We start from the raw sequence: 20,880 nt of genomic DNA on the forward strand, positions 1-20,880 counted from the left end.
GGCTTCCCATCTCCATCAAATGCTTATTTTACAAGATGTTAATTCGGTCCGTACTCCTCTACGGATCTAATGTCTACTTCAAGTTTGTTACACCCAACCAGGTCAAACGGCTTCAAGTTTTCCAAAATAAGCTCCTCAGGAGAATATTAAACGCTCCATGGTTTGTCAGAAATAATCAAATCCATAGGGAAACTGACACTCCAGAAATCAAGCACTTCATATCTCAATCATTCCACAAACAACAACTCAGCTCAAGTTCTTCTGAAAACGCGCTTGTTCGCGAGCTGGTTGACATGCTGGGAGCTTAGCACCGCGTCACCGCTAAGCTCTCCCCCTTTTCCAGGCTGAAACGACCTCATCCGTCGCTACAGTCATAACTTTTGCCCCCATACAACAGTACCCAGTTGTGTGTTAACTCAGGTTCGCGAATCAATAGAATCGCCGGGCTCTCGTGCCCAATAACGGCTGCCCGATCAGCGGGTGCCATATCCCCAAATTTAATGCAGTAGCAGTAGTGATCCACAGGGGTCAACTGTGAGGCGGTTTCGGTTTAGTGTATTGGTAAGCCCAGAGGCAGTCCCACATAACCCGGTCCAACTTGTCACTCCAGGGCAAGTCTCCGCGACCAGGTATGCGTCATGCATTCCACCGCCTGGTTTTTAGGCCAGAACAAAAAAAAAAAAAAAAAAAAAAAAGCTTAAAATCTTATGTTATCATTTTATTTCACAAACTTTTTATTAACTACATCTTATATTTTTATTATTTCAAAATTCCATAACATTTCCTTTATAAATCTTCAACTTTTTTTTAATCTTCCCAAATATCTGTAATATCAGAAATTTATAACTATAAACGTATAGTTATTTGAAGATTATAGTAGCTCTGTTTCTATTTCTCTCTGTTTTTATTTGTTTAAAGTGTTTAATTGTAGTAGTTCAGTTTCAGTTGAGGTGTTATATTGTTTTATTTTTTAATCAACCATACATAGATTTATTATTATTAATTATTATTTAATCAGTAGAATGGATTCTATAAATAATTTTAGAGAATAATTTAAGAATCCATTAGAGAGATATATTTAAAAATCACTTGAATATCGTAAAAATTATAGCTAATATACGTTCAGTTATTTGGCTCAATAAGTTGTTAGATATAATAAAGCGAAAATATTGTACAAGTTAATATCCGAAAATATCGGCAAAATAACAGCAAAATCTTTTAATAAACGAAGTTATCATAACAGTATTAAACAAGTTGAAAAATAAACATTTCAATAAATTCCCATTCGACGTCGACTGGAAAAAATGAAACGAAACGGGAACGAAACTCTTCTACAACTTCTACGCTTGCCTTTTACGACATTATCGTTTTTATTATTCGCATTTTTATTTATGGATATTTTATACAAATCAACAATATTAAATTTTTAGCTCGCAAGATTAATGTCCCAACGTTCAGCGGGAGTGATATTTTTTCCCGAGCACAACTCCCGAAACAGTAAATATACACATAATTTTTTAATTCCGACTTTATCTCAGTTTCGGCAAGTCAGCATAAAAGAAGCTGACGCGATCGATGGCTGCGAACGGCAATTATTTACGGTTTTAGAATTATAAGCCTCGACCAGTTCATTTTGACCGTAAATAACTTGATGAGGAAGATGCGATTGGCGAAAGAGACGGAACAAAGCCCGGTAAAGCACCTAAATGAAGCAATTAAAACAATTAGCGACGATTTGACAGAAATCAAATTGGGAATCCTATTAATGCTGGTTACGATGGAGCAATTTTATAATAAATCCAGATTTATACACTACTTTTAATAGGGAAATAGTTGATATAGGTATATAAGTTATGAAATATGATAAAGTACTACTTTATTTTAAAGAAAGAAGGGATAACTTGTGTAAGAAATACTTTTATTTCTTGGTAGCGCACATTAATCAAAAAATATACTGCAGAATCCACGTAATATTGCAATTTCTTCAACATCTATCTTCCTTAATAATTCACTTCGTTTCTCAACATGAACATTTACAGTATATATCATCAAAATGTTTGCTGAATCACTTCAACATGATTACGAAACTGTCTCTGGCACAAGACGGGTATCGTCCATTAAAGCACCGAACTTGTACTTTATCGTCTTCTTCCAGCTTAATAACTTGTAACAACGATTCAATATACATTCTCTTTATATTGAAACTTCTCAAAGTTCTCGATAAACACTTTAAATTACTCTTCGTACACATTCAATTTATTCATCTTCATCAAACAAGACCGTCCCCCAGTGCAATTGTCAGGAATTCGTCGTATTACGTATCAGTTAAACAACATCTCAAAATTCTCTTTTCACCATATGCCAATTCGATCTTCTTGGTATTTACATTTTAACAAGCAATCGATCTTCTTTAACAGTAATTTCCCTTAGAATAGTACGTAGATCTACCGTGACACAACAAATATCAGTCTCATTACATTTTTTTCTTGAAATATTAACTCGAACAATGATCACAAACTCCACGAATAGAAAGTGTCGCTCGTTCTCCATCTCTAGCCGGACAGTCACAAATTAAACGAACAAGAGTATCACATGTTGTTCCATTTCCTAATTTCCATTCTTCTTAATTCTTTCATTCTTTTCCTTTCGAACCCCATTAACTAACATCATCATTTCTGGACTCAAATAACAAACAGTCTCGGCTGTTATTCTCCACACTGGACGTCTCGCGATTTTCCAGCAGGCATTACGGGTCCTACGGCTTTCCATGATTCAACTTGTGCAACAACTAGACAGTATCGGTCTCAGTCATTGCCCCCTAAAACTTCATATGCAAAACCTCAGTAACCAAAGTCACACATCTTGGCTCAAACAACAAGCAGTCAGTATCGGTCTCAGTTGTTATTTTTCCTAGCTTAAACGCCTTGCGATCCTTGCCGACATCTCCATGACCTCAGAACATCTAACACCTTCGACCTTGATTCTAATCCAATTTTCAATTTCTTCACTATCATACGTTCACATCAACTATAACGGCTTCCGTTGGTCTGTTCTAGTTCATCTCCGTCACTAAGGTTCACTTTCATTCACTATTCTGATTTATTCTTCAGATTTCTGCATCAATTTTCACTCGATTCTATAGTCTCTCTCTCACAACAAATTTCACCTTCCTGTTCTTATCGCAACTATATTCGCCATATCTTCCTAAAGTCTTTGCGGTAAATGCACTTCTATAATCGCCAATTATTAACTAACACTATCAGTGTCATCTTCCTTGAACAGCTTCTTCCTTCAGGGCTCAATGTAAAATTGCACAACCATCCTTAGAGTATTTTGAATATAATCCCACTTCTGATTTATAGAAATACTTTTATTTCTTGGTAAATGAAATACAAATGTTCAACAAATGACAACATTATATTGGTCACTCTTCGAGAGATTCTATAAAGCTATATGATTCCCAGTCAAAGCGCCCACATTACCTAAACTTAACCTAAACTACCTATATCTAGAAGTCTCATCCATCACTATATAATGGTTTCCCAGTTTAGTTGATAGCAAATTCTAATATTCTACGGCTGAGAAACACGACTGAAACAGTTGATAGTAAATAAAATAATACAAGTCGGACATAACGACTGAAAACAGTCGACTGAAACAGCCACTTGTAAAAAGTAGTAAAATCAGTCGAACCATAAATAGCGACTGAAACAGTCTATAGTAAAAAGTAGTCAATTAAACAGGCGGTAGTCGTTTTCAGTCGATAGTTTCCAATGCTACTAGAAACTATATGATTCCTAGTCAAGGCCTTTGTATCCAAAAGTGCTCACATCTCAGCATTTCGATTACCCGATCCAGATACCACATAAATGTCGATTAGCGAATGAACCATCAGGTGCCCCCCTAATTCGTCAATAATGCCGTTCGGTATTTTCTTATACAATATTATGTAGATCGTCACTTTTTAATTACTGACTGACAGTCACCATGCAGACATTGTATTCTCTCTTACGAAAAGAATCAAAAATGGACCATAAAACGGTTTTCAATAATTTACATAAGATTGGGTACACCACCCGAATTAAAAGTGAAATAAATAATTACAATCAGTCGTTATTTGTGAATCACTGCCGACCCAAAACAAAATCGAGCCACTCTTGAAATAACTACGTACGGACTATGGAAAGTGTATTATACACTACGTGTATTTCTGAACCTAACCAATCCATTAATTCTGAGAAGGAGACCTGTTTTATCCCTACAATACTTAAAGGTGTAAAGCTGACTTCATATAGGGCCTGAAAAGCTAATCGCTGCAAGTCACTCGAATATGTGCAATTTGCTCTGTCAAGTCTTATATTAACTATTTACTGTTACAAATTTATCAGGAATCTTTAATGTGTGTTCTGAAATAATCGAATTAATTTATTAGAACAGAAATGGAATATACGATCAATAAATATACAACGATATTACAGAACAAAATCACATGTTTACATTTTTTTTTTCAAAAAAAAGGAAATAACGAAACATTTCTGGTACAGCTATATGCAAATGGCTTTAGAACTATGGAATATCCGAGCAATAAATTGAGAATCGAGATAAAGAAACAAAGGAAAGAGGAAAATTATTCAAATACGCTGTAAAAATTCCCGAAGCAATTTTTCCCCGAATAATTTCGAGTATATATTTTTTGAGTAATTTACTCGTACATATTTTATATTTAAATCGCAAAAGAAATGTAGCTTGTCATTAGTTTGCCGGAATTAATTTCACGGAACGGGATTTTTTCTGTTCGTTTTGCCTCTGCCGATGTCACGCTTGAACTGAAATACGACATGGAACGAGAAGAATATTAATAAGCGAGACGAAAATCTAGCTGTATGTCTTCATCAATTTCAAATGGGGGTTAGAATAAAATTTTATTATTTCTTGTTTTAGCATCGGTTTATTATTCAAAGCTACAAGATATAAAATACAGCTCCGGCATTATTTTAATACACCGTCCAACGTAGAAATACGAGACGAACGGATTACTTATTCAGTCTAGTGATTTTAATCAACTATAGAAGTTATATGCTTACTATAATACGTTTAAGTTATTGATCATATTTCATAAACGATCTTAATTCAAGTTAAACAGAAAATCAGGAATATACAAAAAATAATTCAATTCGCGTTCACTCAAGAAAGAGCCTCAAAATATCAAATTGCTCTAAATATAATTCACATTATTAGACATCCAATGCCTGTTCGAGAGGATAGGTGGTTTAATACATTTTAGCATTATTATAGAGGTGATAATTCACATACGTTTCTTATGTTTATGAAATATGTTTGATGTTTCGTGTTCAGGATAGTTGGATTTTGCTGGCGACGAGACATTAGGGTAGGGATGCCGACAAGATATCGATATTTTATTTCTTATCGATATATTTTTGAGCTGATATTTTTCCATATTTTTAAAAAAAAATATTTCCTAAACATTATAAAAAGCCATTTAATAATTTTGTATGGTGTTTGAATTGGTACTTAGGTTATTTTAAAGGATTAGTGTATTTTGGTACTAAACATTCCGAATTTTTAACTACTAGTAAAACTATTGGACTACCAAGATTGGTGGATAGATAGGGACTTGGTCAACTAATTTTCATGTTGTAACGCACCAAGAGAGAACCTCCCAAACGCGTTCCTCACAAATGTTGGTACATTGAGTAACGTGCGAACTTTTGTGTCGTTTTGTTGTCTTTTGTGTGTTTGAGTACTATAAGTTGTCGCTCGAGACGTTAGTGTACCACAGCTGTGCTCTATAAAGGCAGACTGGACGGACAAGCATTTTGTACAGAGTCGTTTTCTGGGCGATTGGTAGTTTGCTTTTTCTGCAGAAGGGAGGGAATTGGATGCTGTAAACGACATTGCCCTTGAAAATAGCGTGAATTTAAGCAGAATTTAAGAATATTTGTATCCATACTGACCTTATTTCATTCTTTTCGTGTTTCATCAAAAACGAGGTACAGCGTCGTTCGGGCCCAGGAAGCCAACTACAACAGACTCTTAGAAGATAAAGCTGAAAAAAATTTTCTCCTCTCTTCACGTTCCATCCCTTCGTCAACATGCCGTAGTTTTGAATCGACTGAGATTGGGTCACTGTCGTTTCTCGCTCGGTCAATTGACGACTTCGAGCTCGCCTGCTCACTGTGAGTTTTATCACCTTGACCTTATTTTACTCTACCACTTACTGAGAGACTGTCCACGACTCACTCAGATTGGAGCAAAATTTTAGAAATGCCTTATCAGGAAATTATAGGTGGACTCCTGGGATTTCTACAACAAATCTATTTTCTCCATAGAATTTAGCCTATGCCAAGATAAGTGTCGCTGGCCAAATAACCATTACCAATTCTGTATGGATGCTAGTATCTTCTGTCTGGATAGAGCCTCTACTTCGTTATAGTTGTGTTTATAGTTTTTTGGTTGTGCCCATTTTTAAATTGTATATACATTATTTATACTTTTAGCCCCCCTATTTGTGATGTTAATTCTATTTTATTTATTAATTTATTATTTTATATATATATACTTTATGTTTGTCCTCGTCTACTTTATATCAACACCGTAATGTTGTGTAGTCGCGAATTGACATCCGTCAAGGTGACAAACAAAAAGCGAAAATTTTATCTAAAATACCTCCATTCGGTCTAATGCTATCTGCTCTTGTCGGATTGTTTCTTCGTATGCCCTTTGAAATCTCATTTATATGATTTTCGGAAATATTTTTTCGACAACTGGTAGAATTATACAATATTTGGTAATCTTTACAATATTTACTATCCCATTTTCACAATATAGAAACAGTTACAGCGTCTTTCCATATTGACTGTGAATGTAATATATAATATATAAGACAATCTTAATTGGTATATTATTATCTGTTTTAAATACATTCTTATGAAAAGAACAGCGCATAATTTTGCCATACTCTCACGGTTTCAAAACTTCTATTTGAATTTTCAAGGCGTAATTCGTCCCATTCATTAAGATCACCGCCAAAAGCCGCGTATATGGTATCGTTACCGAAGCACAAAGTAAACAATATTAATTACGGCATTCAGATTGATTAATTAGTTGACGGTGTGTTGTTGCCGTCGTCAAATACCCGAAAATCACCTCGATGAAGATAAAAATGATACTGCGATCGTTACACACGGCGAGGGACCGCCCCCTGACAGCGATCCCACCCTCGACCCCAACACACTTCGGTTCGTCCTAAAAAGCAATTAAATTTATGATTCCAGCCGTGAAAATACACATCCATTCCGCGTTCAATATTCGAATAGGTTAAACGTTGCCGAGACATATTTATGCCGTCAGCTGAACGGGTAATGAGAGCGATATTCAAGCGATTTTTAAAATTCGCTACTTTGCCATGTGGATTTCAATAAAGAATTCGCTTTTTATGCCTTATTGTTGTCGAGTATGCACCACCGTCGTACGTATTAAGTGCTCGATAGAATGTATGAATTGGTTTAATGAATAATTACAAATATCATGATGACAGGAACAACTAAAATAATTATCAGGTTCTCTCATACAGTTTGAACAATAGATTTATTGATGTAAATTTGATGTGTCAATATAAAAAATTGTTAACAATTTAACACAGTTGTTAAATTCATTGGATCTAACATTTATCTACACAAAATAACAAGTTTCTATTGAGTATTATTGAATTATTGAATTCAGTGTATACAGATGGTAATCATGGAACGCTCAAAGTCTACATTCGTTCTTTTACGACAATCATTAGTTTTGTTTTTCGATTCTCAGAATAGACAGTCTGAAAACACCATCTCTGCTGCGTAAAGTTGTAGATAAATTTTATTCCTAAATCCGACAAGGAAAATGATCCCAGTCACGCCAGTAACAAGGCTGGGTAAGACTGGATGTATTCTGGGATGATTTCTAATTTGGTCAGTCGTCAGTCGGTAAGCATAATGCCGAGAACTGTGTCTCGGAGCCCATGTTAAACAGTAGGTCCAATACATATAAACACTCGTTGGTTAAAAGATACTTTAAAGTATATAAACAAAAACAATTATTCCTATAAACCGCCACGCCATGGGGGCATACCAAGCGGGTTTGTTTAATTTGAATTTTCATAAAATATTAAGTAAAATACTATTTAATATATGTATCAAGCATTTTCAAAAAACATCTGACAACTGATAACTTACTTTGTATTTGTACATCGTTATTGCCTTAAATAACATAAACTTAAAAACTATAAATTAAATAAATTTTTAAAAATATACTTAAAAATACGGTGCTCTAATTTACTGGATGTAGTAATTACATTTTTGATTACGAAACTTCTTTTTCTTTTTTATATATATTTTTAAAGGTACGTAATTGGACACTATCCATACTATATATAGCCGTGTAAAATTCATTTTTTCGCTTAGCAATCCTATTTCTTTTCTCATCCAATCAAACAAGCAACACTTAATTGTAATCTTTTGTTAAAAAGTCCACTATTTATTGATACAATATCTGAATGAGAATTTTCGATAAATTTGTTTCCTTACATTCTTTAACCAATACATAAATAGTTTAGAGATAGAATCCTGGTACCGTTAAATAATATTTAGGTAATTTAAAGTAACAGCAGGATCATAAAGACGTATATAACAATTCACGATCATAATAATACCACATATATGATAAGTCCTTAACTGTTTAGTCTTTATCAGCATTAAGTACAAGCCAAAGATTCGTATATTTCAAAAGCATCTGGTGAGAGACATATGTTATAATAATCAATTAACTTACATCTCTTAGAAAATGGTATATTTGTATTTATTTCTAATATTTTTATAAAGATTCTAATGTGGGCTAATCAACTGCTAATACAAATATTTAACTTATAACCATATTTTATTTTTCGACGCGTTAAGGGAAATGAAATGTATTTCAATTCAATTGTCGATATAGATTTTAATGAAAGATTTACTATTAACAGAACAATTAGGAATTATATCTAGATTAGGCATCTCATGATCTTCCGCTCTTGGATCTATAATAATCGGGTCGATATGAAAGGCGAAGAATAAACTTTCATGTTAGGAAGCTTGATGTAGGTTATAGGAGGTTTCGTGAAGTTTGACACTGTTTACTTTCAAAATACTCACGCAAATGATCAGCAAGATTCGGAACAAGAAGGCCCCGGGTTTCGATAGCATTTCGATAGCCCAACTCAAAAATCTTCCCTACAAGCAGCTCGCCGAACTAAGTAATATCATCAACGCCATTCTGAGGCTGCAACACTTTCCATCCACATGGAAACATGCATTCATAGCAGTTATCCCCAAAGAAGGAGCTAAGTCATCACCTTCTGACTACAGACCTATCAGCCTTCTAAGTTCCGTATCTAAACTTGCCGAAAGAGCAATTCTTTATGCTCTTAATGATTTTACGAAATCAAACAATATCATTCCAGATTAGCAATTCGGGTTCCGCGCCAAACACTCGGGCGTTCATCAGGCCCATCGGTTTGGAGCGGTCTTCTTGGACCTAAAAAGGTTTGGCACGAAGGCTTAGTGGCGAAATGCATCCGATTAGGCCTACCTGATAACCTAACAGCTTTTTTCAAATAATTTCTCTCAGAGCGATCATTCCAGGTGAAGATTAAATATATTCTCTCTAGCCGGAAAATTATCGACGCAGGAGTTCCACAAGTCTCCCCCCTGGCACCCGCTCTATTTAATAGTTTTCTTTCAGATATCCCCAGGAGACTACAAGTTGAGGCAGCTTTTTACGCAGACGACACTGCCTACTTTGCTTTTTCAAGTATAGCACCATACATCCGAAGCAGACTCCAAAAACAACTCGATGAGACGGTCCAATGGTTACATTTCTGGAGATTGCAGGTCAACCCACAGAAAACCCAGGCCATCTTCTTCCATAAGAAGCGTTTCGCACCGAGCATTTCGCGTCTTAAAATCGAGAACGCCAAAATTCCATGGTCAGAAGAAGCCACTTATCTCGGTCTTGTCTTCAATCGCAAATTTAGGTGGAATTCCCAATTCAAAAGTCTCTCCATAAAGGTCAAGGTATTGTTAATTTGCTGTTCCCGCTTATCAACCGGGCCAGCAGGCTTCCTCTCTCTATAAAAGCTCTCCTGTACAAGATGCTGGTTCGATCAGTCTTTTTATACGGCTCCAGTGTCTATCTAAAATACGTCTCACCTAGCCCGGTGGAACGTCTTCAAGTCTCTCAAAACAAAATTCTCAGGAGAGTGATCAGTGCCCCATGGTTCGTCGGGAACGGTCAGGTTTATAGAGAGGCAGACGTCCACCAGATTCACGATTTTGTATCCGAGGCTTACTCGAGATTTTACTCCACTCTTCGTCTCTCGGACAATAACTTATTCGGCTCTTCGTGGCCTTATTCTATCACAGCCGACACTTCCCCGTCGTGCTCCAACTAGAGATTGTCTCGACCTTATACGGGGAGCGATTACTTCACGTACCGCAAGCTGCGTGGTGTGATAACGACGCCACGTCCTTGCCTGGCCCTTGTGCCTCTTAACGGTGTTATCGGTTACGGGCACTCTCCTTACCAACAGTAAGAAGTATCAGTTAGGGTCATTGGATCAGCTGATAGGGTGCGGTTTAGTGGGTAGCCAGAGGCAGTCTCCACATAACCAGTCCAACTCGCTTATTCCTGCGGGTCTTCCCGACCAGGTATCCGTAACAGGATTCCCCTACCCGGTTCCAGCATGGGCGCAAATAACTTTCAAACAGCTTAGCAGTAAAAGACGCTTAATAACGTTTCATAGACCCTTATATGCTTTGAAGATCCAGAAGGAAGAACACACGAATTGACTAAAAATGGCATTGTTGAGATATAAAGAGCAACGGGTCTTGTATCGAAAAATGTATCTCTATCTGCTTGTACCGATCTGCAAAGGTAATGCAATCTAAGAATTAAAAATGTCAATATTTTACAAAAATATATCGATATTTTAAAGAAAATATTAAGAAAAAGTTAGTGAAATATTAGCCTAAAAAATACATATTTTTTAAAAACATTTTAAAGAATAATGATATTTTTGGTGGACTTTCAAAATTAAGGACTGTAATTCACCAAACATTAAAAAGACAATTTAAAAGGTTTATTAAAAATTCAAAAGTCAACCCACAGAAAACCCTAGGACATCTTCTTTTATAAGAAGTGATTAGCACCGTGCATTTCGCGTCTTAAAATCGAAAACGCCTTCATTCAATGGTCATAACAAGCCACATATCACATATGATCTTCTCTTCGATCGAAGGTTTCTTGGGAATAATTGGCGTATTGTATATTAATTAAAATATTTTGAACTATAAATATGGTTCGAATATGACGAAGACTCAGTAGATTATGAAATTCAATGATTGAGCAATAGTTCAGCGTAACCTGGAGGTCCGAGTGCATATTTCCTGTATCTTTCTCATTTTAGAAAGACATTAATTAGGAATAATTTGCATATTATATATTAATCGAAATATTTTCCATTGATTCATTTTCAAAAATATTTTCTCATGTTTCTGAGAACATGCCGATACACTCTCGAAAGAACTGTGTTAAAAAGACGGTGGTATGGCATCGATCCACTCACTGACTTTTTCCACTTTAATGTTTGGTAACCCTAAGCCATGCAACAATCTAAGTACGCTGGGTACGACAGAACATCCCATTAGAGCTACATTATCTCTGAAATGAAATTCTTTAAAAATTGTGGTCACCTTCTCGATCGGTTCTTCTCGGTTTTTATTTTTCTTTTCATTTCTTCGTTTTTTCAAAATTGTGGAGTGCTATAACATTTCTGTCCGGGTTAGAAGAGTTTTTTCTATTTAGAACAATTAGTCTGGATTAAAAGGCTTCTATATGAGACTATCGAGTTATAGTATCGACAAACCAACTATGAAGAAAACCGAACATATTCCAATAGAAGACAATGTGGATGCTTAAAAATGCCCCATTATATTTCGGTCACCTCAATGTCATCAATTCTGCTTTGGTACCGTAATGTTAGGTTACGCAATTTCCAGTATACATTTCCGGAATCATATGGTCCAGAAATTAACAAGTGGCCTTTACCAATCATACTGCAAAACCAATTGAAACCAGCAAATTTTTTACCGCTAGTCTGAAGAAGAACCCGCACACAAAATTAAAAAGACGCCTTATTTCTATCCTTATAGACAATTCCTGGCCCGACAATACGGTCGCATTATTTTTAATATATAATATATCGTTACTTTCATTAAATTCTTAAATCAAAGCTGTGAGGACCGAGATAATGAGAATGTCGAATTCTTAAAGCCATTCGGCATTACGGCTCTCCCTTTATACCAGTAATAACTTCTTTAAGTAATCATCGATACTTAACATAATAACCTATTGTAGGATATGATCAGTTAATATGTTATTAGTAAGTGTAATATTGACAAAGAAGATTTTTTTATATTATTAATATGGGTTCTCATTTAGAGTTACATTTAGGCTGGTATGAAATAGTCTTCTTTCATTAAATAAACATGTTAAGAATATGTAGTATAAGAGGAAAGTATAAAATATACAGATTTCTTTATGCGATTATGTGTGTGTGTGTGAATGTGTGTTACACCTACGATACTTTCTTATTTTTAGGTTATATAATGTCCCTGTACATTCACCTTGATAAAAAATTTAATATATAAAAGCTGAAAGCAAAAGCTCCCAGGATAAATGACAAAAGACACATGATATTGAGGTTCAAAAAACTTTACGCTATTTTCAAGTACTTGATATAAACATAACGAAAGCCGTTTTCAATATCAGTTATACGTACCAATTTCTGAAACAATATGCGCCACCCAATACTTCTTTTAGTTCTACAGTCGCAATCGAGCAAGGCAAGTGAAAACTGATACACCATCAAAAGATTGTTTTTTTTTTCTCGTTAAAGTCGGGTATTTACATTTTTCTCTGCGGGCGACTACTGCCGTTCCATGTTAAAAGGAAAATATTTTTTCCTCGATATAAAAGAAAAGTCAAAGATTAAGAAAGAGCATATACGAATACCATCCATGAAAATATGCAGATTTTTGTATTTTGTTTCTATAACATAGAATAAAAATAAGGTTTAGGGATAAACTTTCATAAAAACAGAAGATAAATTACATTCAATATTCTGGGAATAACATTTTTAATTAACACATTTGAATTTTCAAATAAAACCGGTATGGATTTTTATTGTAATTATTTGTTAGTCTTAATATTAGTTCAGTGCTTAAAAATGTTTATTTAAAATAGAACTAAAATAATGAATAATTATATATATTCGAACGCTTTGAAACAAAGTTGATTTGATTTCAGGCAGTTCATGGGTTGGTGATGAGCACTCCCGTGTTCAAAAATGATTTTGTCATGTTTTTCAGAGTGGTCCGTCTATCTCACCTCCACAGTAGAAGCACAGCCATCAGTTGCTGGTAGTAAGAATCAATTGTGGTCTAGTTTGTTTCTTTCAGTATATCAGTTAAGTTTTTTTGTTAGTGCTGATTCCTATTCATTTCAACAAATTTAATTAAATCCAAATTCAAAAATTAAAACAAAACAACACCTTTCAATCTCAAACATTTTTTCTCTCGAAGTTTTAGGTTTGCCGATTATTGACAAAACACCTTCCAATGGCTTAACTATTTCTCCAATTAATTATTTATGGAGCCTCCTATATTTCTGGCTCGTCTCTTTTTTTTAAATCACCAATATCTTCAACAGTCGTGTGAGCTAGAGCTGTATTCTAACAAGTTACTTGAAAAGTCCCCGGCCTACCATAGTGAAACACATATTTTGGGAAAATTAGTTTTTTTTTAATCAACATAATTCCATTCAAGGGTGGTACACTGATTATAGCGTCCCTCCAACTTTTCGATACCAATTTTTTAGTACGACTTGTCGTTTGCTTCAAAATAAGCCTGAATTATGGCGATCACCTCTTCATTCGACGAAAATGTCATCCTAACGAGCATTCTTTTGATATTTGGGAACATGAAATGTCGCTGGGGGCCAGATTTGCAGAGAATACGCTGGATGAGGAAGCAATTCGAAGCCCGAATTCACGGATTTTTACCATCGTTTTCACTGACTTGTGACACGGTGCATTTTCTTCGCGAAGCAGCTCTCTCTTTTTCTTCAAATACGGCCATTTTTTGGCGATTTCGTCCTTCAAATGGTCCAATAACGCTATGTAATAGTCGCTGTTGATGGTCCTTCCTTTTTCAAGTTAATCAATGAAAATTATTCCATGCGCATCCCAAAATACAGACGCCATAAACTTGCCAGCCGACTGTTGCGTTTTCCCACGCTTTGGAGCGGGTTTATCGTGTGTAAACCACTCGGATGACTTTCGATTGGACTTCGGAATGAAATGGTGGAGCCATATTTTATCCATTGTCACATATCGATGCAAAAACTCGGGTTTATTGCGCCTGATCATCTTGCAACAGTGGAGTTTGCATTATGTGACCGTTATTTATTGAAGTAATATAAAAATGTGGAAAATACAAAATATATAAAACGGATGGTAACGGTGTTATCTGGTAACGAAGCTTGGGCAGTCGATGGTGACACGTCTAAACCAAACGATGGTCGGTAAATTAATGATCGAAATACCCTTCGATATCATCCCAGATAAACGTCTCGGGGTTGCCAGCTATTCGTTATCGGGTTCTAGTTGGCGCTGCTAGCACCCCGCCCGTGTTCAACATCTGGGATTATATTTCTGGTTATTTTGTAGACCGTTATTCCACTATGTAAATTTCGACATGCCTCAAGGTCGCTACAGGGTTAGGGCTAACTAGAAAACATATGGATTTAATTCTAGTATTGCCATCTATATGCCAGGTCGGGGGCTTTCCAATTGACCTGTTACTAAAATATGATTACTTTAGACACAGCTTTTTTCCTGTAAAAGTAATTTGTAATAAAAATATTTTTGTGATGAGATAATATTTTTTAAGGTACTTTACAGTTTGCATGTTTACATGTTTAACCTGATATATTATTCCAAATGCTTTGAACGAGAATCGATAAATCCAATACGTGTACCGATGAGTGTGGTTCCAAATGGGCTATGAGTTAACGGGCAAGATGAGACCCCGCAGCTTCAAAAAATGTAATCAGTATCATATCAGTTGAATTTATTGTTACTTTATATCCTATCCTTACAGGTTTTAGCATATTCCGTGATCACAATATAGAGAGAGATAAAAATATGCACAGTCGTAAACATTTTCTTTCTGTGCGTTTTAGTAACCAGAGGGCCAAAGGTATAAAAGGAAAAATAAGAGTTTTTTGGTCTTTGGCCTTAAATTTTAGGTTCTATTTTTTTATATTGTTATCTACAGTTTTAAATAAATATGTTTTTATTATTTCCGTAATTTTTGTAGCAATTATGGCAAAAATTATTTGTTTTAAGTAAAACTATGAAACAAACATATTCCAGTATATGAAGATTCAAATTAGGTTCATTCTTTTCCAAATGGTCGCAGATAAACAGATAAGTGCCGTAGCTCAAAACTGGTTCATCAGTACATAAAGTACAGTGCATAAAAGCTTTGGTTTCGTTGGATTTCCAGCAGGAGGGCTATAGACTCAAATACAGAAGAGATACAAGGCTTAACTTATATAGTGTATCTAATTAAGTATTTCATTATCATGGATGTACATAATTGAATTGATATACATAACATGTGTTTATCGACAAAACGTTTATCGAAAAGGAAAATAAGACTTAAAATTTCATAATGGGATGAGCAAAGGTTATTCAACCCCTATAAGAATTTCTGAAAAGAATTGGAAGTGCTGATGTAATATTTTCTTGAAAGGTTTATCTTTTTTCTTCGTAGATAATTGAAAACGCCTTTCTCCACAAATACTTTTGTTATTTTTATCGAAAATACCTTCTATTCTTCTATAGGAACTAAACATTAAAACACTAAAAAGACATAATAGTAGGTTTATGCTGATAATGTAACCAAAAATTGTGACACATCTATTGTTATGTTATGTCTAACGATACCAGAAATTTGTTTTAATTATTAGTGAATTATGCTAATCTTAATTTTTTCTAGAATAACCTCAACTCAAAAACAAAAATAAATTAGTATTTTTTCACCCTTTTTGGCGACCTATCATGGTCGTGATGAATTGTGGGTCAACCATAAGCATTCCAATATCTACAAAACCCTTTCCCTGAATTTGTTTCTGAGGCCTAGAAACTTTGAAACTATGTATATCAAGTGTAAGTGATTTTCAGCCATATCAATCTCAACAATATGTGCAGCTATAATAATAGAACTTTACACGGAGGTACCAATGTTTTTTCGGGATTGATTTTTTTACCACATTAAAGTGCCCTCAGCGGCCGACTCTTTTTGGGCCAGTTATTTGCTCGATCTCTGCTTTTCCCATCCCAAACAAGGAAATCTAATAAACCCAGTTTGTTCTCCGAACAAAATGCATCAAATTTTAAAATGGCCACACACCTGCCAACCATGGTTTTGGAACTTAACTTACGAGCAACCAGTTTAATTTCTTGTAGGTATCTTTTCGTATTAACGTTAGCAAAAAAAACTGAGTACGAAACATCAGATGGTGCATTTAAAATTCGAACTAAATAACTTTTAACTATATACAAAATAATGTGTATAAAAGGGTGATGCCAAGCACCACTCATTGACAGTTGACGTTTATTTGTTAATATTTTGATATCCCTTATGAGGCAGTTATTTTTTTGTTAACACACATATCCGAAGAAATACGAGTATCATCTATCATTTTGTTTTTAATATTGAATGGAGGGAGGTTTTATCTGGACTGTTAATCAGAATTTATAATTGGTTTAATTTAAAGCAGCAGTATAGAGGGTCTGTTATATTATGGCTTCCAACAAGGTCGGTACTCCAATTTATATTCCATAACTTTAGTAGTTTTCCAAAGAGACAATAAGATATTTTTCCAAAAAAAAAACATTAAAATACGAAAATCGCAACAGCTAAATCGAGCTAAATCTGTCAAACAAGACGGTAGCAGTTCGTACTTTATTTCACTGATTACTCAAATTGTTGACGAAACGAATGTTTTCAAAGCCTTTTACATCTCATTACACTTCTTCTATGAATTATTTTAGATATATTTTTATTGCGTAAATAGAATATGTTCCGCCAATTTATTAAGCAACCTGATATTTGTTTAAAGCCAATAACTTTACAGTTAAGCGTTAGTCTCGTACTAATAATTTCTATGAACTTACCTTTCTATGTTCTATATTATTAATCATCTGGTAACTTACTATAGTTTAACCTGTTTTCAGTGCCTCACCAAAAAAGTATTCTTATTACATCTAAACCTTCCAATATAACCTTTACAATATTTTCATATTTTATGTATTTTTCTGATATTTCTACTAATTCCTGGAGATACCATTTTCATCCTGGAAATCAGTGACATTTCCTACAATATACTTTCTAGTTTCTTTTGAATTGATCGACATTGGAATTAAAATAAAATTTGATTTCGTCAAGGGGATAGGACACAGGGAAATAAAATTCAAAAAATAATATAACAACTTTATATTACTAATAAATATCACAGATATACATTTACCCTAAGTATAGAGCAGTTATGCGTTTTCTGTACATTCTAATAATTCTATGACAACCACTTGGATTTTTTCTAAAAATTCGGCATTACTATTTATACAATTTGTTAAACAAATGGCTAAATTATTATATTTTATATTTACACGATAGAAATATACAACAAATAGTAATGCTATAAACTCTTAAGCAAAAATCATATCGCATCAAAAATGCTAAAAACTAATTTTAAATCTTGTATTAATATTAACTAATATTTAGTACTTGTGCAGTATATCATATTAAAATAAAATATTATTGCTATTGTTATAACGACACAAGTTGCAAAATACAATATGCTTATATGTTTATTATATATATATTTCCATAAAAACAAGTAACAGTGTGTACTAAAGTTTGAGATTGATAGTCATTCTGGTTATCTATAATATGAAATTGTAAATAAATATTGATGGTTAATAATATCCATATTAACTTAAAAATATTCATCAGAATCCTTACAATTATATCACAGTTCAACAGGAATTAAGTGAATATATTAGGAAATGATTACAATAAATTCAGAAGTATATTTCTTTGTTCCATTAAATAATCATTTAATAATCTGTTGCCTGTTTACATAAAAAACTAAATGAAGAAAACATGTGTTTGATATAATATTAAAGACAATCTCAAAGTTTAGTCGTCAACATCTACCTTCGTCAGAAATCATTCAAGCTAATTTGAAAATTCAGATATTAAAAACGGTTCGAACAGTTCATAGCGGAATAGCTAGAGGTGTTTTAGAATTTAGAAGCATAGAAATGGGAACTCTATTGTCAACACTGGAGTTAAATAAGCTACATTCTTTAATAAAATACATGAAAGGGGCGTATTTTATTTCATTGAACCGAAAAAGGAATATATATCATAAAACTTCGCCGCTGGTTTTTTTACCATTATAAGGTCTGCCTAATCTAATCCAATCTTTTTTACAATCTTTTTTTTACTACCAACCTCTATTTTCACGTTATTGTCTATTTATTTTTGGTGTACCTCTGGGTATATATACATAGAAAACTGAAATAGCTTCTTTCTTTCCGTTAATAGGTTGGATGCCATAAATTCCAGAAAAATATACAGGATGATTAAATACATATAAATTTAGAAATAGCATAAAAAGAGGGTATAAGAACTAAGAACAAATGATCTTGAAATAAATTTTAAAAAATTAATTTAAACATAGAATTACTGTACTATTTAATTTTTAAATTGTAAATAAATATATTTAATAATGTCCCCAAAATATTTTAAAGCATTTCGAGAAATAAATCTCCTATCAACTGTCGGAAAACTATTTATGAAAATCATAAAAATGGGATTCCAAAGAACTCACGAAGAAATAAACCGAGAAGAGCTGGTAGGATTTAAACCGAAACGGGATTGTGTAGATAAGATATTCGCACTCCACCAGGCTATAGAGGAAAGTTTTCTTTATATTCGTTTAGCTTTCGACTGTATCTACTCACCTTCATTTTCAGTTGTTTTGGAAGCCGAACATGTTCTCCTAAAAATTGTTAAATTTCTTGAGGCATCTCACCATGGTTCTGTTAGTCATTAACATATATTGCTAAAACTTCTGGGTCAATCTGCTCTACGTTGATGATAGGGTATTATTTCCTGTCAGATGTCGAGGCTTCTAGAACTTTTCATGACATAGTTCGAATTCCACAGTCAAATTGTTAGCAAACAACAAATGAAAACTATTAGCGAATAAGACCACAGCTGATGGATCACCTTCTATTAGTTAGTATGGCCTAAGACCTGAATATTGTTGCATTTCAATCAACATTTTTGAATAGAAGACACAGAAAAATACACAAATCAAGATTATAGAAAGCGATCTGATATATCAAAACTAACATTGTCCAACAAGAGTTGCGTATGATCGCTAACAGTGACAGACAAATGATTTCAAAGCAAATGCGGGCTATGAAGAAAAAAATATGGTTCTTCGTATGCTAGGGCTATGAACTACTCTACAATTTAATCGGAAATGGTTAGAGAAAAAAAGCCTGAAAGATAAAAATAATCCTTTCTTTGTTAAGATTGGTTAAGATAGTAGTTTATTATATGTTTAGATGATCACAAAATACAGATGATATTATCAGTGACTAAATATAAAACGCTTGCAAGGGGGTAGCTACTAAACATTGTGACTCAAAAGTTAGAGGAAATAGCAGTATTTTTGCCCATCACCGTAATTAATAATGGAAATTCCTCTGTCATAGAGATCACAAATGACTTGGGGATGACGGTCGGCCCTTAGAAATCCGATTACGCAGAACTTAAAAAATGGGAACTTAAAAGTCTCCAATTCATTTTTAAATTAGATTTTTAAAAATTAGTTCAACAAATTTATACTTTATTCTTATTTCTTCTCCCTATTCCTAGCTTACTCCAGGTAATTCCTGAACGCCAAAATATGTTTTGTCTTTACTACATATAAATTATAAAAAATAAAAATTCATATATATACCATAATTCTTTAATGACACGCCTAGCTAATCCGCTGTTTGATGTATTAATTTACGAACATCTATTTGTCTTTTATAAGTCCATTTTGTTACTTAGAACTATAAATGGTCAAACACGATCACAACCAACTTAATTTAATTTCGCATTGACTGTAAGTTATGTAACAGAATATAACTCGACAAAAGAAATGTCAGTCCCTTTGTTGGTAACACAACCATAACACTATTTGGATCCCCACTCACTGAAAATTAAAAAAATATATTATATTAAGCGTTTCAAGTATCATTCATGTTAGGTTCATTATAAGATATAAATAATAAGTATTATAAAGAAATAAAATGTAATAACTTAATAAGCATAAATAAGTTCAAGCACAAGTTTTCTCTAAGGCATAATTATTTTCTCCTAAAGGTTTCATTAAATAAACTTTGTAAATATAAATATACAATTTCGCTCTTCATTAAAGAATCAACCTAAGAATTCACTAATCACACAATATTCTAAATGTGCAAATATTTTGGCATTGGTTCGCTTACTGAAGAATCAGTATGATTAAATTTTTGACCGACTTGACAAAAGAAGGAGGCTCGCTCAAAAGGATGTATATTCGCTGATTTCTCCATCAATTATGGACCAATTTACAAAATTATTTTTTTATTCGAAAGAGTGTACATCCGAG

General features: G+C 33.8%; 2 protein-coding genes across 3 annotated transcripts in view; both read right to left on the reverse strand.

The window, feature by feature from the left end:
* Positions 1–4,936: 4,936 nt before the first annotated feature.
* LOC143192477 (uncharacterized) lies at positions 4,937–7,333 on the reverse strand. Of its 2 annotated transcripts, none has more exons than XM_076397857.1 (2): positions 5,976–7,333; positions 4,937–5,903 (listed from the first exon to the last, which is right to left on the reverse strand). In XM_076397857.1, exons 1-2 carry the CDS (start codon positions 6,113–6,115, stop codon positions 5,765–5,767), a joined length of 279 nt encoding a protein of 92 aa, XP_076253972.1. In that variant the 5' UTR covers positions 6,116–7,333; the 3' UTR covers positions 4,937–5,764. The 2 variants fall into 2 exon arrangements, with proteins under 2 accessions (XP_076253972.1, XP_076253971.1); XM_076397856.1 differs by having other exon boundaries at positions 4,937–5,920; positions 5,976–7,331.
* Positions 7,334–17,642: 10,309 nt separating this feature from the next.
* The window catches only part of LOC143194089 (uncharacterized), a 97,430-nt gene continuing 94,192 nt past the window's right edge, over positions 17,643–20,880 (reverse strand). Inside the window, exon 6 of the mRNA XM_076400655.1 lies at positions 17,643–20,442. Within this exon, the coding sequence (XP_076256770.1) occupies positions 20,336–20,442 (107 nt within the window). The 3' untranslated portion in view covers positions 17,643–20,335. The remainder of the gene's footprint in view (positions 20,443–20,880) is intronic.

Source organism: Rhynchophorus ferrugineus, unplaced genomic scaffold, assembly GCF_030347505.1.
Source record: "Rhynchophorus ferrugineus isolate W39M unplaced genomic scaffold, kcgeb_rfMv2 rfM3, whole genome shotgun sequence".
Taxonomy (NCBI): domain Eukaryota; kingdom Metazoa; phylum Arthropoda; class Insecta; order Coleoptera; family Curculionidae; genus Rhynchophorus; species Rhynchophorus ferrugineus.